We start from the raw sequence: 26524 nt of genomic DNA on the forward strand, positions 1-26524 counted from the left end.
CATATAAAATGATTTAAATAAAGTGATATAACTGTACAGTCAATTCAGAGAGGAAATATTCAAGAATAAGCGATTTTCAAGAAGTATTATTTTATGATCTGACATCAGAGAAATTGTTGAAAAAATGGAAGAATCGCCCTGCCTTGGAGTGTTATTAATGAGGCAATGGGAAGGTATTTGGTGAACCACTTGTAACTAGAGACCCAGCCGGAAAAAGAGGGGGTGGAGTTTCTGAGGAACCAGACAGAAATGGGATTTTCTCAGCTGAGTTTGCAGTTTCACTTAGCTTCTGATAAAAGTCATCTCTAACAATTAATAAGAACAGATGCAATTTTTCTTATAGGTCTTTAGTGTCGGGACTATAAATCCCCATCCTGTCAATGACCAGCTTCTCAATCCTGAGTAATCCTTTCTATATCTCTTCCTTTGTCCCTGAGATCTACAGACTAGATCTACAGATAGATCTACAGATCTATCCCCAGACTCTGCTGAACTCCCCTGCTTCTTGATAACTTTCCCCCATCTCTCCATTCGTACAGCTTCTCAAGGACTAGTATAACAGGTCCCTTGAACATGTGCCCTTTGTGGAAAACAAATACAACCATTCCCTTAAGCTGGAAGAGGTCTTAGAGACTAACTAACCAAAGAAACCAGGAGACTTGCAGTGACTTCTATGACATCGCAGAGCTCTTTTAGCAAAAGGATCTTACTCCCATGTTCTGAGATCACCTCTACAACTTCTCAGTGTCTAGCCCAGGAGGAGCAGGAACAGTTGGCTTCCCAAATTAATCTAGTACTTAATAATTTCATATATTAGTAGTTCAACTCTAAACCATTCTAAAAAGCAACTTTTAAATCCATCTTGTGTATTTATTTCCCTTGTGGAAATAATTTCAGTGCTTCCTTGTCTTGATTAATATGTATCCAGGCATATATATAATTTTTATGTTGGCATAATCAGTGCATGTGCTTCTTATGCTTCTTTTGTTCCATGTGAACGGTCACATTAAACACTTATAGCTTTCTAGAGTATCACTGAAAAAAGTGAGCAACCCGATAGAACTTTCCGTGATAATGAAAATGCCTAATACCTGCTCCTGAATGGTAGCTACTAGCCACATGTGGCTCTTAAGCATCTGAAGTGGAGCTAATGTAACTGAGGGACTGAATTCTTATCTTATTTGATTTTAATTTATTTAAATGCAAATGTAGATAGCCACTTCTGGGTAAATGACTCCACTATAGGCCACCACAGTTCTAAAGACTCATTATATGTGTTTCTTACAATGGATATGTAATATTTCATAGTATTGGTATCTTACTTTATTATTTCTCTGTCCTTAGGTATTCAAAAAATGCTTTTCTTTCTTTCTTTCTTTCTTTTTTGGTTATTTCAGCAAATACCGGAGAAGGAAATGGCACCCCACTCCAGTACTCTTGCCTGGGAAATCCCATGGATGGAGGAGCCTGGTAGGCTGCAGTCCATGGGGTCACTAAGAGTCGGACACGACTGAGCGTCTTCACTTTCACTTTTCACTTTCATGCATTGGAGAAGGAAATGGCAACCCACTCCAGTGTTCTTGCCTGGAGAATCCCAGGGACGGGGGAGCCTCATGGGCTGCGTCTATGGGGTCGCACAGAGTCGGACACGACTGAAGCGACTTAGCAGTAGCAGTAGCAGTCAGAAAATACAGTGTACAGTTACATAGACACTGCTAAAAAAAAATGGTTGCTTTTATGGGATCTTTTTCTTTCGGTGTATTTGTTTAGTTCTTGCACGCATGCTAAGTTGCTTCAGTCGTGTCCTCCTCTGTGACACCATGGACTGTAGCCTGCCAGTCTCTTCTGTCCATGGGATTCTCCAGGCAAGAATGCTGGGGTGGATTCCATTTCCTACTCCAGGGGATCTTCCCAACCCAGGGATCGAACCCTTACCTCTTATGTCCCCTACATTGGCAGGCATGTTCTTGACCACTAGCGTCACCTGGGAAGTTAAACCTCTTGCAAATGAAATTATAACTGGGTGGTGTTTTGACTAAAATATTCCTCAAAGTTTCCCCAAAGCCCCCAACTGTCTCTTTTATCCTCCCATTACATACCCTCAGAACCAAGAACTCTGTCAAGAACCCAGGTCTTCCATTCCCAAATCCTCTGGTGGAGCCTTACTCTCATCCCTTTCTCCTAGCCAACCTCCCTCATCACCCCTCACTCATGCTTTAAGGTTCCTCTTCCTCAAGCCAGGTTCATCCTTTTTCATTATCCTTAGGAACAAAGACTCAGGTCATTTTGATTTAATGGATTAGCTGCTAATCCAGACAAGATAGAAAGTGCAGGGATGTCCTGACAGTTCAGAGTCTGGGACATATCCCACAGCCCCAATCCCAAGTCCCTACTCATGGCTGGGGAAGTGGGGAAGGGGGTTTGAAAACACAGTGTTTGAAGTCAGAGAGATCTGGTGATATGAGTGTCCCTGAGCAACCTCAGCTCACCACGATGCTTGCTGTGTTTCTCACACGCCACAGTCATCTCCATGGAGAGGATACTCGTGAAATGGTGCACAGGGAATACAAACTCACCAGCATCAATTAGGGAAGATGAATAGACCACTCTCCAGATCACTTGAATGGTGAAAGTTGCAAAAGCTGAGCAATCCCACCTCGATTTTCAGGTTGGACAATGTTAAAAACGAAGCTGGCACTAAAGGGACACAATGTGGGGCTCTGAATCATGAGGTACTAAGAAGAAAACACCGCAGGTGATGCTTTAGCAGAAAAGGAAGAATGGAGCGAAATAAGGAAATTGATCACTAGATCATGTAAGATCGTTGAGTTAAAGAGATACTTGTAAACTGTAATAAGCACAGGCAAGATCAATGCCTGCACAAGCATTAGGCAGACACCAACAATGCAAGGTAATTGTCCTGAGCAACCAAGACAGCTTGCTGCAGTTATTGGTTCATAGATGGTCCAGAGCAAAGGTTGGGATTTGCTTATGCTTGTCCCTTCAGACATCTGTCATGTGGGGAATCAGACTGAGTTAGCCCATGGAAGATTACAGGATGAGAGCTCTGATCAAACCAAATCTGAAGCCCATCTACATCTGGAATTTTCAGGCTGCATCCTTCCTTTTGATGACTGGGGTTTACAATGCTAAGACTTTCCTAATGTGAGGTTCCTGTACGTGGAGCTGTCCCAAGGAAATCCACTCCTGCAGAGATGAACCTTTGGAGGAAATTCTCTTTTGCACAATCTGTAGAAATTGAGCATTAATTCAGAATAGCAATATACTGTTAACAGGAAGGGAGGATATTGAGGAACTCAGTTGTAGTCTGCCACTTGATCAAATCATTTGAACTTCGCTGGGTGTCAGCTTCCTTATTTATAAAATAAGGATGTTAGGAAACATGTTTGTTTTTAAACTTAATTTTGACTAAACAAGTAACTTTAAGCTGAATTTAACAACCTAAACCTTCTCCACCTTTTCCTCCTGAATGAATTTTACAAGGAATCCCAGTGTAGAGCACAGATAAATGTAGAGATGTCTGGTTAAACCAGGGTGAAGGCTAGAGCCTGTCTACTCTACTTCCTATCATCCCCTCAAGACGGCCCTGGAAGCACCTCCAGGAAGTCCAAGGACCTGGTGAAACAGTCTGAGATCTCTAGACTAGAAGCTCCCCAGGTTCCCATCTGGCTTGGACATTAAGGGTATTTAGATGCTGGATGTAGAGGTCCGTTCTTCATTGTTCTCGGTCTCCAACCTATGCATCCCCATCCCCATCTGCTATACCAGCTTGTATAAACACATGCTTCAAAGAATAAAGTTAATGAATATTTAACTTCAAAAGCATATATTTGCCTTCAACATCAGAACACATCCAGTCAAATACCTATCTCCAAAAGAATATTTTATAAATTAAGTATAGCTTCTGATAAGCAAAATTCAGGATTTTTATGGCTCTGATATACAATGTCTTAGTTCATGTGGGATGCTATAGCAAAATACCATGGACTTAGTGGCTTCGAAACAATAGAAATTTAGTTCTCATAGTTCTGAAGGCTAGAAAGTCCAAGATTCAGAGTGTCTGATGACAACAAGCTTCCTAGTTGATAGATGACTGTCCCTTTTGCTATGTCCACATGGTGGAAGGGGCAAGAGAACTCTCTGGGCCTCTTTTATAAGGGCACTAATCCTATTCATGAGGGTTCTGCCCTCATGACCCAATCACCTCCCAATCTCTTAGTACCATCACCCCGGAGAACTGGGCTTCCCTGATGGCTCACACGGCAAAGAGTCTGCCTGCAATGCAGGAGACTCGAATTCGATCCCTGGTTCAGGAAGATCTCCTGGAGAAGGAAATAGCAACCTACTCCAGTAGTCTTGCCTGGAAAATCCCAGGGACAGAGGAGCCTGGCAGGCTGCAGTCCACGGGGTTGCAAAGAGTCAGACAGGACTGAGTGACTAACACTTTTGCTTTCACTTTGAGGGGTTAGGATTCCACATATGACTTTGGTGGGGACACGGACATTCAGACCATAGTACGCAGTGTGTCTCATTTGGGGATCTCTGAGGTAACTGGTCCAGATCTCATAAAGGCACTTCACAGTGTCATCAGGGATCCAAGCACTTTCCAGCTCTGCTCCACGTTCTTAACACGGGGCCTTTTCTCATTCTTTTATGAAGTGCTTTCTCATTGTTCCTGGACCTCATCTTCACATTCCAGGCATGAAAATAAAAGAACAATGAAGGGCCCACCCTCACAAAAGTTTCTCCTTTAGAAAGGTTCTGCCCTGTAGGTTGGGAATGGCAGCCTCCCCCAAGAACTTACACTTGCACCTCAGTATCCCAAACTGAAAATGTCACATGACCGCCTCTCAATGAAAGAGGATCAGGGAGAAAGATGGTAGAAGGAGACTGGTCAGCCAGCCAATAGAGACAGTGAACCAACTGAGAGATACACAGTTGATGTACCTGGAGGCGAAAAGAGGACCTCAACCTCTAGGAAACCTCTGCCTCCATCAGAGGAGCTGGAGGACGGTGAAGGGAAAAGCTGGAGAGACAGGAAACAGTTCCTCTGTAGATGATGGGGTGCTTCCAGATGGTTCTAGGTTGATCTCTGTGGGGGTAGAGACAGATGAGGGAAACATTGCTCACTCTTGATGTCTCCACTCCACTGGTATAACCTCAGCCTTCTTCTAGGACACAGAGAAAATCTCAGTCCAGTCTATTGGCTGGTTCCTTCATCCCACAGGTTTTACAAGGTCAAGCCCCATACTGATCACTAGCATTGCCTGAGACTATGTATGAAGCCCACTGAGCTTGAGGGTCCTGTGTCACAAACCTAGGCCCATCCTAACATAAACTTTATCAGTCATAAAGATGCATTTCATCCTTGTCTGCCCTACTCCTTTATTTTGTCTCTGAATTAGTTCTGAACTCAGCAGTGGGAAGAGTCATCATCGATCGGATCTCTTCTCTCTGTGTCTAAGCAGTTCTAAGACTAGTGAGAGCTTAATAAGTAAGTGAAAAAAATGTTCGATCATTGCTCCAGGACTTCTCTGATTATGACATTTATATTCCCATATACATGGATCAAAGCAGATGGCAGGAGTGTAAAACCTTTGACAAGTAAACAAGAGCACAGAATTATATTAGTATCACTGCTACTAGTGAGACACCCAGCAAAGTCCCTGGAATTTTTTATTGAATGAATGAATGTTTAAAGTAATACACTTTCCAGCTCAGATTTTGGCACAGTATAAAGGAAAGAGTGAACAACTAGGAAATTTTTCTCTCTCATGGCTTTTAGTGATGGTTAAGCAGGAAAAAAAAAAAATTACAGACAGAGCATGAAAGAATGCTGGTTAAAATATTCCATTGTAGAAAAGGGAACCCTCCTACACTGTTGGCACTACGGTAGGAATGCATGTTCTCTATGGAGAATAGTATGGAGGTTCCTTAAAAACTAAAATTAGAGTTGCAATATGATCCAGCAATCCCACTCCTGTGCATATATTCAGACAAAACTCTAATTCAAAAAGATACATGCACTTCAATGTTCTTAGCAGCTTTATTTACAATAGCCAAGACATGGAAGCAACCTAAATGTCCATTGACAGATGAATGGATAAAGAAGATGTAGTATATATACACAATGGAGTACTACTCAGCCAAATAAAAGAATGAAATAATGCCATTCCAGCAACATGGATGGACCTAGAGATTATCACTTTAAATGAAATAAGAAAGAGAAAGACAAATGCCATATGATAGCACTTATATGTGGAATCTAAAATATAACGCAAATGAACTTATTTGTGAAATAGAAACATACTCACAAACATAGAAAACGAACTTATGGTTACCAAAGAGGAAAGAGGGTGGGGGAGGAATAAATAAGGAGTTTGGGATTAGCAGATACAAACTACTGTATATAAAATAGATAAACAGTAAGGTTCTACTATATAGCACAGGGAACTATATTTAATATCCTGTAATAAAACATTATGGAAAAGAATATGAATATATATACATATGTATTCATATATACATGTATATACAACTGGATTACTTTGCTGTACACCAGAAACTAACACATTGTAAATCAACTATACTTCAATATAAAATTAAATATATTTATATATATATTTCTCAATAACAGAGCCCCTTCTCATGTTAGTATTCAAGGCAACACTGACTCCTGTGCAGTAGACAAATGATAATGTCAAGCTTTTGCTTCATGTCATGTTAAATTCAGAATTTTAATTTGTTTTGTGACATGTCTGAATGTATGATAATAAGCAAAAGTTTAACAAAGTTCTTGATTTTTAAAAATAATCTGAATAGTATTGAATGCAAAAATATAAAATTACTGTATTCACATGAATTATGAGAAAGCAGCTGAAAATATGATGTTATAAAAACTGTTATTTAAGCTACTCTCCATATTTATTCTTTCTTCTTCCTGACTTCTAGCTGGACACATGGCTGCCCAGGATGGAGACTATATTTCCTAGACTTCTTTGAAGCTAGGTGTGACCCTATGACTAACTTCAAAGCAAAAACATGAAATACAATTCATGTGTGAATTCCTACTTTCTAGAATGCAGATATGATGACGGGTGCTCCAGCAGCCATTTTGATCCATAAGGTGATTTCAGGAATAGAAGACACACATTGGCAGAGCAACAAGATAAGCTTAAGTCCCATACACCATGGAATGCCTTACCAGGTCTGGACTTTCTCCAGACTCCTTAAACACAAGGGAAATGGATAAACTAACCTGCTGTCATTTTGAGTTTTTCTATTCCTTGTGTCTGATCCTAAAGAATATATATGCAAGTCTTCATAGTCACATTTTATTCATAGGCTCCACACTCATACAAATCTAGGTTTGAATGCAGTTGTATATTAATTTGGACTTCCCTGGTGGCTCAGACAGTAAAACATCTGTCTACGATGCAGGAGACCTGGGTTCAATCCCTGAGTTGGGAAGATCCCTTGGAGAAGGAAATGGCAATCCACTCCAGTACTATTGCCTGGAAAATCTCATGGACAGAGGAGCCTGGTAGGCTACAGTCCATGGGGTCACAAAGAGTCAGACATGACTGAGAGACTTCACGTTCACGTATATTAATTAACATTTGTAACACTGGGTAAGTTCCCAAATCTCTCCATATCTCAAGCACAGAATAAAAGTATATCCTTCTTATGTGAGAATTAAATATAATAATTCAAGTAAAGCACTTGGTAGAGTGTCTAGCAAAAGTAAATGCTAAATAAATGTTAGCTATTAAAGCTGAGGTTGATGATAATGAGTCATAGTAACTACTATAATTAGCCAAAGTGAATGCACTTTCAACATGGTCATTGAACATTTTATGTGGATCTTTTTGATGTACTCACTTTTTTTTAAGTATTGGATGATTTTTTATATTTTGTCCTAAGTCATCTTAAATTTCATCTATCAGTAAGTTGTAATCCAGAGACAAAAAAACTACTATTCCTACAATAACACAGTTGACATTTCTTCTGCAATATTAAATAAATTTTAAGAAGGGTTAGAAATAGTAGAGACTTGAGTGATATTTGGCTGTATTGACTTTTTGCTAAAGCCCATGGAACTCTGTTACAAATGCTCTTGTTGCTGTTCAGTGGCTGTCAAGTCCAACTCTTTGTGACCTTATGAGCTGAAGCACACCAGGTTTCCCTGTCCTTCACTATTTCCTGGAGTTTGCTCAAACTCCATTGAATCAGTAATGCTATTCAAGCATCTCATCCTCTGTTGCCCTTCTCCTTTTGCTCTCCATCTTTTCCAGCATCAGGGTCTTTTCCCATGAGTTGGCTGTTCCCATCAGGTGGCCAAAGTACTGGAACTTCAGCTCCATCATCAGTTCTTCCAGTGAATATTCTGGGTTGATTTCCTTTACGATTGACTGATTTGATCTCCTTGCTGTCCAAGGAACTCTCAAGAGTCTTCTCCATCACCACAGTTAGCAATTGCAATTGAATCCGTTGAGTAGGACATCGTGTTTGCTTGGTTATGGAGAAATGGTTGAATTTAAACATAAAAGATTCAATGAAAACCCACATAATAGAAACGTATCATTGATTTTCAAGTTGATAAGGGCAGGAAATTAAGATGGTTAGCAAAAGGAAGCATTATGTCACAGCAGGAAGAAAATCTGTAACTGCCAAGTGATGTACCATTGTGTCGGCTTCAAGATCTCCTGGGCTTTCTCTGTAAAGAACAGAGACAATTCCAAAACCAGCAGTGCTTGACAACTTTCAAAACCAACTGAAAATATCATTTCTCTAGAACAACTAAAAGAAACAAAGATACCAGTGGGAAGACATGGATCCAGGAACCAGACTTATAGTTCTGTGTGTGTTAGTCACTCAGTTGTGTCCGACTCTTTATGACCCCACAGACTGTAGCCCACCCACTGTTCTGAACACGGTATTCTCCAGGCAAGAATATTGGAGTGGATTGCCATTCCCTTCTCCAGGGGGTCTTCTCAACCCAGAGACTGAACCCTGGTTTCCTGCATTGCAGGCAGATTCTTTATCATCTGAGCTATCAGGAAAGCCCAGATTTATAGTTTCATGTAGAATATTTAAAATATATAAAAAGAAAGCTCAATAATTTATAATCATACATATTCATAGTATTTTTAATAATAATAATACTTGACCAGGCATACTCTGAAAGTATCCACAAGAAAGAAACCCCAACTAAAATTAGGTTAATCTCCAAGCTCAAGCCTAGTTCTTGGACAAATAAATCTCAGTCTCCAGGCATTAAATTCAAATCAGTAATAGTCATTGCCTGATGCTCAGTATTAAAAGTAGGATTGCAATGACGTCCTGACTTGGTATAAAGAATGCTGTGATCAGTTAGTGATGTCTTTTATGAGTACAGGACAGAGATGATGGATCTATGCACTGACTTTATTTTATATCCTCCCAGTTCAATCTTGTGCTTCGGGTCCTATCCCAGATGTTCCAGGTATCATAGCTAAGTACCTGCCTTCTTTCCCTGGATCCAAATTCTTGTCTTGGCAACCTGCCTATTCACACCAGTCTCCTTGGAATGGAGAGACAGAGCATTCATTGTTTGCCAGTGATACAAGCCCAACTCACACTAGCTGAAGCAGAAGAAATGGGATGTATTGTCTGTTAACTACAGAGTCCAGGGATGCAACTGGTATCCAGCACAAGATGTAGAAGCTTCATCATGTAGTCAGCAGTCTATTTCTCTCTCTTCCTTTCTTCTTTTCTTAAACAGACTTTCTGTAGAGAAAGAAAAATAACCACTAGCAATGCCAGACTCACATCCACCCCACCTCAGTAATCCCAGTCCAGAAGGTACAAATCTTTTCTGATGGCCCTTAAAAAGAAATCCCAGGTAGGATTCTGATTTACCTTGATTCCGTTTCATGGGCAGATAAAAACTATGAATACCAGGAGGACTGAGAACTCTGATTGGTTTCAATGTCCACCCAGGTAGCTGTTAATAGGAAAAGGGCTCTGGAAAAGAGAGTATCTAAGCACAGGTGGCTTCTAAGGGAAAGGTATCTATGGATATTAGGGATCTGTAAATTACCTTAAAATCATTTGTGGTCACAAATCCTGAGAAAGTCTTCACTCAGTGACATATACACATCCCAGAGTTGGGCCATTTTAAAAGTTCCTCTAGTGATTCTCTTAATTACCTGGTTTGGAAGCCTTTGCTTACAATGCAAGAGGAGTTCTCATTTCATAGAGAGGTTACATAGGGAGAATTTATTCTCCTTTCATCCAGGAAAACTGTCTTTCAGTTTACCAGAGAAAGACTTCTACTTTAAGAAACAAGATCTGGGAAAAGAAATGAAGCCAGGAAAGTGATTCTGCCACTCAAATCGCTTTTATGGAGGGGACATGCGCCAGTCTGGAAGAAAAGGCTGGAAAGACACAGCCACTGCTGACAGCCTCTCAGGGACAAGAAATAACAAGTCAGAAAACAAAGTCAGCTCAGTTCTCTGATAAAATGTATGCTCTCCCAGTACTTTGAAGTGGGACCCTGAAGACCTGCACACTGAGTGTAAAGGTAAACTGGAAGCAAATCAGCCACCACCCTGACTGCAGCTCAGATTTACAACATCCAGAGGCTAAAAAATATCAGTCAATGCATACTTGGATTAAGGTGATCCCAGACTGCTAATACATTCACGTGATACAAAAATAAAACTTGTCTTCTGGTAAAAAGAAAATATCTCAGTTCTCAAATTATTTCTACAAGTTTTTAGAATAAGATGTTTGGGACACAATTAAGAATAACTAGACACACAAAAAAGACAAAACACGACGAGTGAGAACCAACGGAAATAACAGACAACAGAAACAGACCCAGAGATGCTCCACGTTCTAGTAGATATGGCGTAGATTCTGAAACACCAATGCTTACTATGTTCAAGGAGATAAAGGATAAGCTTTAAAATGTTGGCAAAGATGCGTAAATTATAAAAGTGACACTACAGCTTTGAAAAGTGATCAAATAGAAACTCTAGAACTGAAAATACAATGGCCAAAATTAAGGACTTTCGTTCTTAAAACAAGTTTAACAGCAGATTAAACAAAGCAGTAAAGAATTAGTGGACTAAAAGATACATAAGAATAAAATGGCCAAAGTGTAGCATGGCAAAACAAAAGGTTGAAGACGAAAAGAGAACATGAGACAGAGGGTATAATGAAAAATCCTAATAGATATGCCATTGTAGACCAAAGGAAGGACAGCCAACTGCACTGAACAGGGACTTCCCAGTGGCCAGGCTTCCCTAGTGGCTCAGCTGGTAAAGAATCCGCCTGCAGTGTGGGAGACCTAGGTTCTATCCCTGCGATGGGAAGAGCCCTTAGAGAAGGGAACAGCTACCCACTCCAGTATTCTGGCCTGGAGAATTCCATGAACTGCATAGTCCATGGGGTCGCAAAAAGTCAGACACAACTGAGTGGCTTACACTTTCATTTTCCCAGTGGTCCAGTGGCTAAGACTCCACACATCCAATGCAGGGGGCCTGGGCTCAATCCCTGGTCAGAGAACAGGATCCCTCATGCCACAATTAAAAGATCTCACATGCTGTAACTAAGACTCTGCACGGCCAAATAAATATTCTTTTAAAGTTGCCTCCCCCGCCCCCGCAAAAGTTCTAAATCAAATAAATCCCTATGGTAGCAAAACTGGAAGTTTTTTGAACAAAAATGAGAATTCCCAGAGCTGAAGTGAATCACGAGTCTTCGAATTAAAGAGACCCATCAAATACAGTTGTTGTTGTTTTTTAATTCTATGTGTTCCTAAATGTTCCTTCATCTTAAGAAGCTATACACCCAATCCATTGTTCTCATTTATAACAACATATTCCTTTCCTTCTTTTCACATCAATTACTTTGTTTATGCATTTGTTTACAGTCTTGTTTTCCATAACCCCAACCCTCAAATATATTCTCCATGCAGACAGAGACCGAGTCTACCTTGTTTTCTATTATTTCTAGAGAACATATGTGCGGTGCCTGGCTTCGGTGGTGGGCCAAGGGCAGAGATGTAAGGAGGCACTCACTTTGAGATCCATGCTTTACACCATGAAAATAAAGCTGGAAAGATGACAGAGAGGGGCAATCACTTGTTTTAAGCAACAACCATAAAAAAATTGATTGGTAATAGCCTTCTTGTCAACAACACTGGATGATGGAAAAAAATAGAGAAAATCCTCAAAATTCTCAGACAAAAGAATTTTAATCTAAAATTATATACCCCATCAGCCAGCATTCAAATGGAGGGGAAAAAACAGATTTTCTTGAACATGAAAGTATAACATGTTCAGCTCCTTTCTGAAAGAATTACTTGAGAATATATTTCAGACAAATGAAAACTTGTAAGGAAAAAAAAAAAAATGGGGCACAAAAAACCCTTGTGTAGGAACTTCCCTGGTGGTCGGTCCAGTGGCTAAGACTTGGAGTTCCTGATTCAGGGAACCCAGGTTCAACTCCTGATCGGGGAACTACATCCCACATGCCACAATTTAAGATCCCACAACTAAGACCCAGAGCAGCCAATAAATATATATATACGTATATATATTTTTAAAAAACCTTATGTAGAAAGATGGGTACTTAAGTATAAATAGTTCTGATATACAATGTAAATAAATTAATGAAATCTGGAATTAAAACCCCAGATGATTTCCTTATGGTAGGAAATGGAGAGAAGGGAGAAGTAAGAACTTCCTATGACATTTGTCTTATTATTTGGCAAGGACAAAACTATGGTTTAACTTTAGACATTGAATGAATAAAATGTATAAATAAATGTACTAGGTTTTTAAGAATAATTATTAGAGGAATAGAGATAGTATGAATAAAATAGAAGCAAGAAACAAAAAAATTGATCTAACAATAAGTATATGTGTCTGCATATATAAATATAAAATCATAAGGATTTTTTAAGCCTGGTATGATAGGCATTAAAAATTGTATCTCTGGAGGGAAAAGCAATAGAGAGAGGGGAGGTAAATAGAAATGAATGTTTACCTCTCCATATTATGATTTGATTTCTTAAGGAGGTATGTATTCATGCATTATGTATGAGATTTTTAAGCACCACAGGATTTTTTTAACCCAATGAAAATCCTAATAGGAATTCTCCAGCTTTCTTTTTCTTTCCTTCTTCTCCCTCCCTCTTCCTCTTTCTTTTCACTTAGTTAGATTATTCTGAAGTTCATTTGGAACGATAATAGGCGAGCATGAGAGATTGAGATATCACCTAAGACTTGATACTCCTACATTCTGGGGATGAGGAGGAAAACCATAAGTGAACAGAAACTCTTTGAAAATAAATCTGGCAATATATCAAGAGTCATTTTATAGGTCATGTTCTTTCACTATAATACCATGTGTAGCTTTAGAGTCTACACTAAGGAAATAAAGTTAAAGTTGAAAGTTAAGTCGCTCAGTCGCGTCCGATTCTTTGCGACCCTATGGACTGTAGCCCACCAGGCCCCTCCGTCCATGGGATTCTCCAGGCAAGAACACTGGCGTGGGTTGCCATTTCCTTCTCCAGGGGATCTTCCCGACCCAGGGATTGAACCCAGGTCTCCCGCATTGCAGGCAGAAGCTTTAACTTCTGAGCCACCAGGGAAGCCTTAAGGAAATAAAATTGAGACTAAATATTGAAACAAAGATATTTATCCCAGTCAATAAGCTTAATATCAAAAAGTTGAAAATGCTCTAAATGTAAATGTTCAGAAATTATAAGTTACCACACATTTAAGTTATGATACTATGTAAACAAGACTTGCCCTAGTAGCTCAGTGGTAAAGAATCTGCCTGCTGATACAGGAGATGTGTGTTCAATCCCTGGGTCAGGAAGATCCCCTGGAGAAGGAAATGGCAACCCACTCCAGTTGTTCTTACCTGGAAAAATCCCATGGGCAGAGCAGCCTGGCAGTCTATAGTCCATGGAGTTGCAAGAACTGTCAGACATGACTTAGTGGCTAAACAACAACAACTGTGTAAACACGAGTAATTATGATTGCAGGTAGTTTTTTGTAGGATTTTAAAGCAAATATCAAGTATATCATCTCACTCATAAATACTTAGCATGACTCTCTAATATATCAAGGACTTTTTAAAAAATAAATCCAAGGGACTTCCCTGGAAGTCAGCGGTTAAGAGTTCACCTTCCAATGCAGGAGGTACAGGTTCAATCCCTTGTTGGGGAGCTGAGAAGCCACATGCCTTGTGGCCAAAAGACCAAAACATAAAAAACAGAAACAATATTGTAACAAATTCAATAAGCACTTCAAAAAAAATCCATGAAAACAGGACAAGAAAAAAAAATGACAATCATTTATTAATACCATCTAATAGTCAGTTGTGGCAAATTGCATTTTCCAGAAATGCATTTAGGTGAGCTTGCCTATAAGAGGTGAAGTGTACATTCACTTCTCTAGGCTTGGTGCTGGCCTTAGCCACTCACTGGAAGGGTAGTTGGCAGATGCTGCCTGCCTCTAAAGGCAGGTTATAGATAGGGAGGTCTCCTTGCTTCTGCCTGGTCCTCTGACAGCACTTACTCTCCAGAGCTCCATCTCCAGATGGTCCCTCTCAGAATCCAGCCGCACCAGGGGCCACAGGTAGGTGTTCAATCAACATTCCCAGCTGAGCCTGGACTTTCAAGTCTTCCCAGCTGCACCTGACTTTACCAAAGTTTGTATGAAAGTTCACATTCCTAGAGGAGGCCCCTTGGATCATAATCATGTGAGGATATGGCCCAGGAATTTGTATTTTAAACAGGATCAAGTAATTTTTACGACCGCCAAATCCTGATAACCACAGCCTTGAAGAGCTGTGTCCCAGGTCTCTGATTCAGTTAGGAAGGAACTTGGTGGTGGGGGAGGGGGGCGGGGGGAGTGGAAAGGGAGGTAGGAAGGAAAGCAGCTAGATTGATTGTTAAGAGAAGTCAGATCCCACACAATTCCTTGACATGCTAAGGGCTCTGGGCTTTATAGGATCAGCCCATAGGGAGCCAGTGAAAAGCTTTAAGGGAAGAAGGGGGTGGGGCAACATAGTATAATTTTAAAAGATGACTCCTATAGCAGGGTGGAGGATGAATAGAGGTGAGTTGAGGGCAACTTGAGGGGTTTGAATCTGGGGGCAGGGAGATTAACCCAGGTGACACGTAATGAGCTCTTGACCCAGCTCAGTTACGAGGCAGACAGAGAAGGGAGAGACGTGAAGTCAAATTGGGAGGTAGAATTCACAGTACTTGGTGAGAAAAATCAAGTCTAAACTTGCAATTCCTGTTCTCTGGGCTTGTCCCAGCCCTGAGGGTAGGTGGGTCAAGTTCTTACTTCCAGTCATTATGGGTCTGTCCTGATCCATCATAGCCTGCAAGACCATCCCAAGTTCTGTCCCAAGATATACCATTATTGGAAAACAAACAAATATACTTCTTTTGCACTTTTATTTTCATTGCCCTAAATGTTAGACAGCTTATCTAATTAGGCTTAATAAATTAATTACTCTTAATCTTTTGTAATTACAAAAATCTAAACACTAAGTGTTGTTTCCCTGGAAGCTTTCAATTTTGCAGCTCTTTTAAAGGTTCAAGCCTAAACCATTCTCTCAGGTTACCAAACAACCTCAGGGCACCAACTCCAAGAAAATGCAAGGGCAGAACTGACCAGCTGGTCCATTTTGGATGTGCCTGAACTTTCACTCCGTGAGAGGAATGTCACATACCCACTTTCACAGCTGCTCCAGGGGAGCAATGAAACCACACATTTTCCGAGTGAGTGATGCGTGGTCACGCAGAGGGCTTACTCAGCTCATGTCCACTCATGAGGGTTTTGAGGTAAATCCTTTCAAGTTTACATAGGTCATCCAGGACTTCAAATAAGTAAGCTATGTAGGACTACACAGAGTAAAATCCTTGGTGGCTCAGTCAAAGAATCTGCTTGCAATGCAGGAGACCTGGGTTTGATCCCTGGGTCAGGAAGACCCCTGGAAAAGGAAATGGCAACCCACTCCAGTATTCTTACCTGGGATATCCCACGGATGGAGGAGCCAGCCTGTGGGCTACAGTCCCTGGGGTTGCAATAGTCATACATAACTTAGCGACTAAACCACCACCAGAGTGAAATAATGGCTATTACTGATTAATCTTGGTGAAAATTCACAATACAGCAATGAGGTGGGTATTATAGAACTTTATGCTTGATAAAATTGATTTTTTATATATAGGAGAGATATAGAACTGCATTAACAATTGAAATAAATTATATATGTGATAAGATTCAAATAACTGCTTGCAATTTACAAAGCACCTACTCATTTATTACCTCATTAGATCCTCACAAAAATTCCTTAAGATAAATTGTCTTGATAGTTCCATTTTATAGATGAGGGAAGTGATGTCAGAAAGATTCGGTGATTAGCCCAAGGCCACACAGCCAACAACATTTCTGTGTCTCAACCAGCATGTTTTTATTTTGTTTTGTTTGGAGGGAGGAGCACTGTGAGACTTGTGGGATCTTAATTCCGCAACCAGGAATTTAACCCAGGCCCTCAACAGTGAAAGTGCAGAGTCCTAACCACTGAACCACATGTTTTTGGTTGCAAGTAACAGAAAATACAAATAAAAATGAAGGCAATGGCACCCCACTCCAGTACTCGTGTCTGGAAAATCCCATGGGTGGAGGAGCCTGGTAGGCTGCAGTCCATGGGGTCGTGAAGAGTCGGACACGACTGAGCGACTTCACTTTCACTTTTCACTTTCATGCATTGGAAAAGGAAATGGCAACCCACTCCAGTGTTCTTGCTTGGAGAATCCCAGGGACGGGGGAGCCTGGTGGGCTGCCATCTATGGGGTCGCACAGAGTCGGACACGACTGAAGCAACTTAGCAGCAGCAGCAAACAGTAAATAGAATATAGAAACTCTGTAATAGAAAAGTTTAGTGGATGGGGAGGGAGGAGGGAGGAGGGTTCAGGATGGGGAACACATGTATACCTGTGGCGGATTCATTTTGATATTTGGCAAAACTAATTATGTAAAGTTTAAAAAAAAAAAAAGTTTAGTGGTACAGTGGGCTTTGGGAACAGTTTGATCAGAAATCCAGCTGTTTTACTTTGGTTATCTTGAATTTATCCTTCTTTTTGCATCAGCTCTATTCTCGGGTTCTTTGTCAGTTTAGTAGCCAAATGCTGGAACAGTTTCAGGGCCCACAACACTACCCAGAAGGAGAAAGGACTTTTCTCTCTCCAGTCATCAAACATGGGACCCAGGCTTCGTTTCTACTGCACCAGTGGCCAGGGGAATGCCATGTACTGATTGGCTCAAGCCTGGAGTACAGGAACCCGTGTCCATGTTAATCAAGGCCACAACCCAGAAGTTGGAGGTTGGATCGGTCCTCTCCAAATTCCATGGCTGCTATGCCACTCAGGAAGGGTGGAATGGAGGCTGCAGAGTCCACCACAAGCCAGGACTTGAATTCTATGGGACCTGAAAGACTTAGGACTCTAAATCCTATGGGGGTTTGGGGTGGGGTTGTTTTTTCTCTAAACAGACATATTGTTATCCTTCACTTCAGGAGTTGATAACTCTAAAGTGAAGTTTTAATTTGTGTGTGTGAATGTGCCTTAAAAGGCCCTTACGTGACCGGAAGTCCCTTCCAGCTAGTGCATACAAAGACTGGACTTGGCTCTGTGTCTGCTGCCATGATCTGTTGTCTTTTGCTTCCTTGGTTATTTTCCCAACTCATGGTCCTCTAAATTCTTTTGCCCCATTCATTTTTGTTTCAAACACCTTTTTGTTTCTTTGTGTCAGTACCCAACCAGGAAGACAGAAACCACTCTGAATATTTAAAACAGAGGAAGTTTAATGCACTGAGATGAAAGAAACTTAAAAGCCAAACAAGGGACGGTGAGACAGTCCAAAGACTAACCATGGCAGGAAGCCGCTGCCACTCCCAGGCTGGAGGGACAAAGGGAGGAGGTGATGCTACCCAAGCCCTGGGCCTGGAATTACCCAGAGGAAGCGGGAACTATGGCAGGTTTCCTGTGAGAGCTGGAGCCAAGGAAGAGAGGTAGCAGCTGCCAGAGATATCACCCAGTACAGAGAGAGAGAGAGACAGAGAGAAATACCTCGACTTCTCCCTCCCTTCTGTTCTCCAAACTCCCACCAGAGCCTTCATGGACCAAACTTAGTTGGGAGCCAGCTGACATGGGGCCTGAGAACATCGGTCTGAAGGGTTAGGCCTCCTGAATACACCTCCGGAAGGAAGGGTGAGGAATGGATCTCAGGTCAAGCAGACCCAGAACCAGGCCATCTGCATGAAAATGTCTTGTAGGGGCTTCTCTGGTGGCTCAGTGGTAAAGAATCCACCTGCCAATGCAGGAGACACCATTTCAATCCCTAATCCAGAAAGATCCCACATGCTGTGGAGCAATTAAACCTGTACACCACAACTATTGAGCCTGTGCTCTAGAGTCTGGGAGCTGCAACTATTGGAGTGTGCTTGCCCTAGAGCTCATGCTCTGCAACAAGAGAAGCCATCATGAAGAGAAACCCATGCACTGCAACTAGAGAGTTGCCCCAGCTTGCCCCAAGTAGAGAAAAGCCCGCGTGGCAACGAAGACCCAGCACGGTCAAAAGTAAATAATAAATAAATAAAAGCTTTTAAAAAAAGAAAATATTATGCATGTTCACAGTGGATATTTTAGAAAATACACAGATGTACAAAGAGCAAAAGGTAAAAATCATGATCCTATTAGGGACTTGGAGAGGGCTACCTATTTTTCATTGGTCACTGGAGGCCCATGTTCAGGCCCTTTCTCCGTCAATAGGCCAAGCACTTTATCAATTTGACGTTTTTGTAATAAACACCCTGAGAAATTCAGTTTCTCCTCTTTATGAAGTCAAATGTGAAAAAGTAAGAAAAAGTTTATTTCTTCTAAGAAACTGATTTTTCTTTTCCCAGATAACATGAGCCATATGCTTTATCAGTTTTCCTCTTTTTGTCCATAAAGAAGTTGGACCATAAAGAAGGCTGAGTGCCAAAGAATTGATGCTTTGAACTGTGGTGCTGGAGAAGACTCTTGAGAGTCCCATGGAACTGCAATGAGATCAAACCAGTCAATCCTAAAGGAAATCAGTCCTGAACATTCATTGGAAGGACTGAAGCTGAAGCTCCAATACTTTGGCCACCTGATGCCAAGAGCCAACTCATTAGAAAAGACCCTGATGCTGGGAAAGATTGAAGGCAGGAGGAGAAAGGGATAACAGAGGACTAGATGGTTGGATGGCATCACCGCCTCAATGGAAATGAGTTTGACCAAGCTCCGGAAGATAGTGAAGGACAGGGAAGCCTGGAGTGCTGTGGTCCATGGGGTCGCAAAGAGTCAGACGGGACTGAGCAACTGAACAACAACCATGAAACTCAAGGGCACGTCTCATGCTCTAGACCAGCAACTTTTAACCTTCATGGAGGGCATGTGCTTCTTTCCTCTTCTCCACATTCCAAAGTGGATTGTGTTGTATCAGCTCTATGATGTGTATGAACACATGAAGCCAATGGGGACAAATATAGGCACCTAAGGGGAAGGCCCTGGAGTTACTTCCCCAGAGGGTTGCTGGGAAATCACTTACCGGGTCCAATTTTGTCCACCCTGAGCCAGCTGGCTGGCGCTGTGGAGCCGTCTGCCACCGAGGAACAGATTCTATCACCCTCCTCAATAGCAGATGGCCGCTCTGCATTAATCCATGTCATACATCATTGCTGAGGGAGACAACACCATCACTGTACAAATCACTAGCATCTTTGGTCCAACTCAGTAGGCGGGGGATTATGTGTATGTGTTCACATAGTCACCGGTTCAATAATTTTTTCAACCAGGCGACCCTATTAGCATCTTGACAATGGAAGGGGGTGGAGTGAGGGGCCACCAGGGGGATTATGGTTAGATTTCTAATTAGATTGGGCATTTTAATTAGTTTGGGCAGAGCTTTTGCAAGGAGGTAAAAGCTCCTCAAGTGAGCACCTCTCTGGTCTGTTTTAGCTTCCTTGATTCACAAGCTAGTCCCTCTTGAAATGTTTCTCTTACCCTTTGTTTATCTGAGGCTGATAGTCTGGGCATCGGGCCCAGTTTAATATAATTTTTACTGTTGCTACTGCGTCCCCAATTCTATTGAGAGGGTTATTATCTGGTTGTCTAAGACACCTTACCACGGTAATTACAGGCCCGGTACACACCCATGCTACCCCACCCCACCAGGCCTCCCCAGTCCTTTCTACTTCAAATTTCAGAAGTGAAGCTGACACTCACTCCCATTCTACCGAGACAATGAGAGTCTAGGACGCGACGGCATAGCAAAGTAGATATTTGGCAATTATCTAGATCACTTGATTGAGATAGGCAAATAGTTGATATAATTGAGGTCCTTGGATATATCTGTGGGTCTAAAGAACATGGAAAACCCCCTAGTTGCTTATAATTGGTTCCAAGTTCTATAAACACATAGGCTGCTTTTACAGCAAATTTGCTTTCCTAATTATGTTTTACATAATCTAATGCAGTTGTATTAGTTTAAATTCTCTAAGCACATACCAGTCCAAAGATATCTTCTAGTAGGTGGGAGAGGAAAGCTGACCACAGATGCTCACAGTGTAGAGTAGAAAGTTGGCAATAATTACAAAGCTACTGCACTAACAAAAGGAGGGAAACACTGCAGCAAATGGTTTGAGAAATGAAGTGTGTGTGTGTGCATGTGTGTGTATGTGCCTGTGTCTATGTGTGTGTCTGTATGTGTCTGTGCGTGTGTATGTGAGAAGTTCCATTCCTGGCTTCAGTACAGAGTTGGGTCAGACCCTTAGCATGACTTTAGAACACAGGCGTTGAAGGTGACTGATTATAATAATAACCCACTTCATGGGTGTGGACATTAACCAATGGACATGCACATCTCTGGCTTCACACCAAGGCCTAAGATGAAACTCGAGCCTGGGCTTGTCCAGGAGGTTCATCCCACAGACAGAATCCTGCTTCAGAAGCGTATTGCACTAACAATGCAACTCATTAGAAAAACAAATAGAATGCTCTAAATGTTTAAATGCATTTTCAAATATTCATCCTCCAAATATTTAGACTGAGCCAAATGGGCCAAGAGCCCAAGCTGCCTGTGCATCCTGGATGGTTCCAAGCATCCCCCCAAGATCAGCAAATATATAACAACTTAAAATATTATCCTCTTGGAGCCAAAAAATAATTCCCCAGGTATTGTTCCAGGAAAGCAGCTAGGTGTCTCTGTCCAAAGGCCTCCTTTGTAATGTCTGCAAGAGTTGATTACTTTTTAGTAAGTTTAAGAAATTCTCACAAAAGCCTCCTTGATACTATGGTCTGTGTCCATGGTGAAGCTGCAGCATAAAAAAGAATGGGAATGGAGATTTAGGAGTAGAGATGAGTAGGAAGTGAGAGAGAGATGCATAAAAAGCAACAAACAGCCTATTGAAGATAGAAAGCTTGGATGTCTGAACCAAGTCTTAAAGAGGGAGTCTGAGCAAACCAGGGATCTTGTTTTGCTTTTTTCAGAGATGGGGGAAGAGGACAAGAGTGGCAGAAGCTGATTGCCTTTTGCATTTAAATTTCTCTGAATTCAGTCATCATATAATATATTTTCCTTTTCCCAAGCATATCCATACCAAAAATTCCTTTTTAAGCCTCCACAGCAAAAAAAAAAAGTAATAATAATTTATAGCACAGTCAGCAAAATTATCTAATTCTAGAGTTTAGCCATCTCATCTTTATCTAAGATGTTCTACAAGATAAAAGAAATACCTTTAATGTGGATCTTAATTCTAGACACTGGGGCAGTGTTTAATTCAGCTTTTCCAGTGTACCAGATATAATGGTGGAGTGAAATCTTACATACGTTAAATTTATATATATTGGATTATATGCGAGAGAAAGAGAGAGAGAATATCAATCTTAAAAAGCATATGCCCCAGAGTGAACATGAGACAGACCACCAGCATATATGTCTTGCCCTAGGTTTGTTTCCATGCCTACAGACCCTTCCCTGTGCAGTCTTTTGCTTAAAAGACACATTTTTCATATATATGACCCCAAAATTTAAGCTAACTGCTTCACTGATACTCAATCTAGAGAACAGCTGTCTGCTCCAAAGACAGAGGGAAAACTGGCTGAGAAATAGTCCACCAGGCTCCAGCATGGTACCTCCCTAAGATAGCCTCAAGGTAAGTTTTGCTTATCTGTAATTTTCATCCTGTGGCTGACTTCAGAACCTGGCCCTCCCAGCAGACACATTTCTGCTGAATGATTCCTCCCTTGAGAAAGAGGAAAATAAAAAAGAAATGGGGTCATTTTTCTGATGTGTTTGTGTCAGAACTAGAAATTTTGCTTTCCCCATCTTCATGCCCAACTACAAAGCAGAAGACAATCTCTTTTGACTTGTTCTTAATTTGGGGTACAAAATGGTCCAAAAACAAAGGGATGAGAGATAGAGTCATTCATTCATTTTTTTTCTTTCTTTCCTTCATCAAATATTTGCAGAATACCAGCAACATATCAGGTACAGGATTCAATAGTGAGCTAAAAGGGGAATCAAAAGACCTGATCACGACTTGGTTTACACTCAACTTGTGACATTGGAGGAATTACTGATCCCTCTATACCTCAATTGCGTATTGTTGTTCAGTTGCCAAGTCATGTCCGACTCTTTGTGCCCCCATGGACTGCAGCATGCCAGGCCTCCCTGTCCCTCATCATCTCTCAGATTCTGCCCAAATTCATGTCCATTGCATCAGTGAGAGAGAGAGAGACAGCTCAATTGTCTACCTGACCAAAAAAAGTGAAAAGGTTCTGGCAAATAAGTTCTAAAATTCTTCTCAGTAATAAAATTCTATGAAATTAACTTAAAAATCTTTTCTAAAACCTTAAAAGAACTAAAACAAACTTCCTTATGGCAAATTTATCTACTCCTAACAAGCACTGGAAAAGGGAAAAGCAAAGGAGAAAAGGAAAGATTTGAATGCAGAGTTCCAAAGAAGAGCAAGGAGAGATAAGAAAGCCTTCCTTAGTGATCAGTGCAAAAAAATTGAGGAAAACAATAGAATGGGAAAGACTTGAGATCTCTTCAAGAAAATTAGAGATACCAAGGGAACATTTCATGCAAAGATGGGCTCAATGAAGAATAGAAATGGTATGGACCTAACAGAAGCAGAAGATATTAAGAAGAGGTGGCAAGAATACACAGAAGAACTATACAAAAAAGATCTTCAAAACCCAGATAATCACAACGGTGTGATCACTCACTTAGAGCCAGACGTCCTGGAATGTGAAGTCAAGTGGGCCTTAGAAAGCATCACTATGAACAAAGCTAGTGGAGGTGATAGAATTCCAGTTGAGCTATTTCAAATCTTAAAAGATGATGCTGTGAAAGTGCTGCACTCAATATGTCAGCAAATTTGGAAAACTCAGCAGTGGCCACAGGACTAGAAAGGGTCAGTTTTCATTCCAATCCCAAAGAAAGGTAATGCCAAAGAATGCTCAAACTACCTCACAACTGTACTCATCTCACACACTAGTAAGTGAAAGTGAAAAGGTGAAAATGAAGTCACTCTGTCATGTCTGACTCTTTGGGAACCCATGGACTGTAGCCTACCAGGCTCTTCCGCCCATGGGATTTTCCAGGCAAGAGTACTGGAGTGGGTTGCCATTTCCTTCTCCAGTAAAGTAATGCTCAAAATTCTCCAAGCCAGGCTTCAGCAATACGTGAACCATGAACTTCCTGATGTTCAAGCTGGTTTTAGAAAAGGCAGAGGAACCAGAGATCAAATTGCCAACATTCATTGGATCATTGAAAAAGCAAGAGAGTTCCAGAAAAACATCTATTTCTGCTTTATTGACTATGCCAAAGCCTTTGACTGTGTGGATTACCACAAACTGTGGAAAATTCTGAAAGAGATGGGAATACCACACCACCTGACCTGCCTCTTGAGAAATCTGAATGCAGGTCAGGAAGCAACAGTTAGAACTGGACATGGAACAACAGACTGGTTCCAAATAGGAAAAGGAGTATGTCAAGGCTGTATATTGTCACCCAGCTTATTTAATTTATATGCAGAGTACATCATGAGAAACACTGGGCTGGATGAAGCACAAGCTGGAATCAAGATTGCTGGGAGAAATATCAATAAGCTCTGATATGCAGATGACACCACCTTTATGGCAGAAAGTGAAGAAGAACTAAAGAGGAGAGTGAAAAGTTGGCTAAAAACTCAACATTCAGAAAACTAAGATCATGTCTTCTGGTCCCATCACTTCATGGCAAATACATGGAGAAACAGTGGAAACAGTGTCTGAGTTTATTTTGGGAGGCTCCAAAATCACTGCAGATGGTGACTGCAGTCATGAAATTAAAAGACGCTTACTCCTTGGAAGAAAAATTATGATCTACCTAGACAGCATATTAAAAAGCAGAGACATTACTTTGCCAGCAAAGGTCTGTCTAGTCAAGGCTATGGTTTTTCCAGTAATCATGTATGGATGTGAGAGTTGGACTATAAAGAAAGCTGAGCACCAAAGAATTGATGCTTTTGAACTGTGGTGCTGGAGAAGACTCTTGAGAGTCCCTTGGACTGCAAGATCAAACCAGTCAATCCTAAAGGAAATCAGTCCTGAATATTCATTGGAAGGACTGATGTTGAAGCTGAAACTCCAATACTTTGCCCACCTGATGTGAAGAACTGACTCGTTGGAAAAGACCCTGATGCTGGGAAAGATTGGGGGTGAGAGAAGAAGGGGACGACAGAGGATGAGATGGTTGGATGGCATCACCGACTCAATAAACATGAGTTTGAGTAAACTCTGGGAGTTGGTGATGGACAGGGAGGCCTGGCGTGCTGCAGTCCATGGGGTTGCAGAGTTGGACAGGACTGAGCAACTGAACTGAAGTGAACAAGCACTGTGCCCTAAGCAGCTCTTTTCCTTCATCTTTGCTCTTCCAGGTTATCATCAATCTCCTCTCCCTGCCCCCTCTATAACTGTTCAGCATAACAATGTACAAAACAATATAGCCATCAACTCCTCCTCTCCAACTCCTACAGCTTCCAAGTAGACACATTGATAAAATGAAGGGATTTCTTCTGAAATCTTGTTCTCAGTCTTATATGCTGTTGTTCAGGGTGATTCATGCTTCAGTGTTTTGATTAAAAGCAATGATAGCCACATGTGGACAAAAGATATGGAAATAGATTTCCTGTAAGATTAACCGTACTTTCAAATTGTGCAAATGCTTCATTTTCAATGACTGCATCATTTGTAACATGGCTTTTGTGTCATTTCATCAGCATGATGAATTTATGCTGATGAAATGACACAAACTGAGGACTTGTTCACTCTTGGTTGTTGAACTTGGCATAGTGATAACTTGAGCATCAGTTGTCTTTATTCAACCTTATCTGAAAATAATAATAACAAAACACTTGGTTACTCTAAGGGGGGAAAAGTCTATAAGATGCTTGAATGTTTGTGTTATTATATCAGAGAAAGTTTACTAGTATTCCTGTAGGCAATATCTCCTTCTTAGTCATTCTATTCAATTAATAAATATATATTTGAAGAAGACATATTCAATCAATACTTGTGCTCAATTCACTCCCAGAGCATTAAGGAGAAGACCAAGAGTGTAAAATTTCTAGAAGTTAAGGAAGATAGAGTAGAAAGCTAGAATGCTTAAATTTGAATCCCACTTTTTTAGCTTACTAAATATTTGATCCCACAGAAGGTATTCTGTCATTCTGAGCTTTATATTCCACACAGGACATTAGTAACTCCTACTTTGTCTTCCTCACAGATAAACTGGCCTATAAGAAGAGAAAGAAAGTATTACACTTACATAATACTTACTTGCCAAACACTTCACGTATTCACTCATTTAATACTTACAATAATCCCATTTTAAAAGAAATCACATCACTGAGAGGTTAAAGGATTTCCTTATAAAAGGTGGAGCTGGCACTCAAACTGAGGCAACATCCATGCATTTACCTTCATACAATAATCAATTATACAAAGGGAGCTACTAAAATGTTTTAATGAATAAAGGTGGGGGAAAAAAACATTTCTGTACCTTCTCCCACTTTTAAGAGAAATGTAGTTGGAGGGAAGACAAATGTTTGCAATATTATTAGTGCACATAATTAAGATGACTTTGCTAGGTTAATAGCATTTATGTTTTATGGTTTTCTCACAAAGTTATAATGCTTTGGACTTATTAGACTTCAAAATGGCATGCATTTATGCAACAATTTCACATTTTTCTCTTGAATTTGCATTCCAACAAATTAAAAAATTTTTTTAATATCCTGGCACTACAAAGTGCTTAACTCAAGGGAATCTAGCATCTCTTGCTTTCTGCCTGCCTCTATGAAGCAGGCAAAAACTTGACAACCAAAGGCACCAGCAACCTTCCAGCCAACA

The 26524-nt window shown here is 40.8% G+C and overlaps 1 protein-coding gene across 3 annotated transcripts in view; it reads right to left on the minus strand.

Moving 5' to 3' along the window:
* Window positions 1-8202: 8202 nt before the first annotated feature.
* LOC129657770 (putative uncharacterized protein FLJ13197) overlaps window positions 8203-26524 on the minus strand; it is a 111389-nt gene continuing 93067 nt past the window's right edge. For 2 of the 3 annotated variants that reach the window (XR_008717102.1, XM_055588266.1), the window contains one exon: window positions 8203-9789. Coding sequence is in view for 1 of the 3 variants with exons in the window: in XM_055588266.1 (XP_055444241.1) it covers window positions 9748-9789 (42 nt within the window). In the remaining 2 variants the exon portion in view is untranslated. Of the gene's footprint in view, window positions 9790-14600; window positions 14914-26524 lie in introns of those variants that run through there. The other variant, XR_008717101.1, reaches the window with a different exon arrangement.

This window comes from Bubalus kerabau, chromosome 7 (genome assembly GCF_029407905.1).
Source record: "Bubalus kerabau isolate K-KA32 ecotype Philippines breed swamp buffalo chromosome 7, PCC_UOA_SB_1v2, whole genome shotgun sequence".
Lineage (NCBI taxonomy): Eukaryota > Metazoa > Chordata > Mammalia > Artiodactyla > Bovidae > Bubalus > Bubalus kerabau.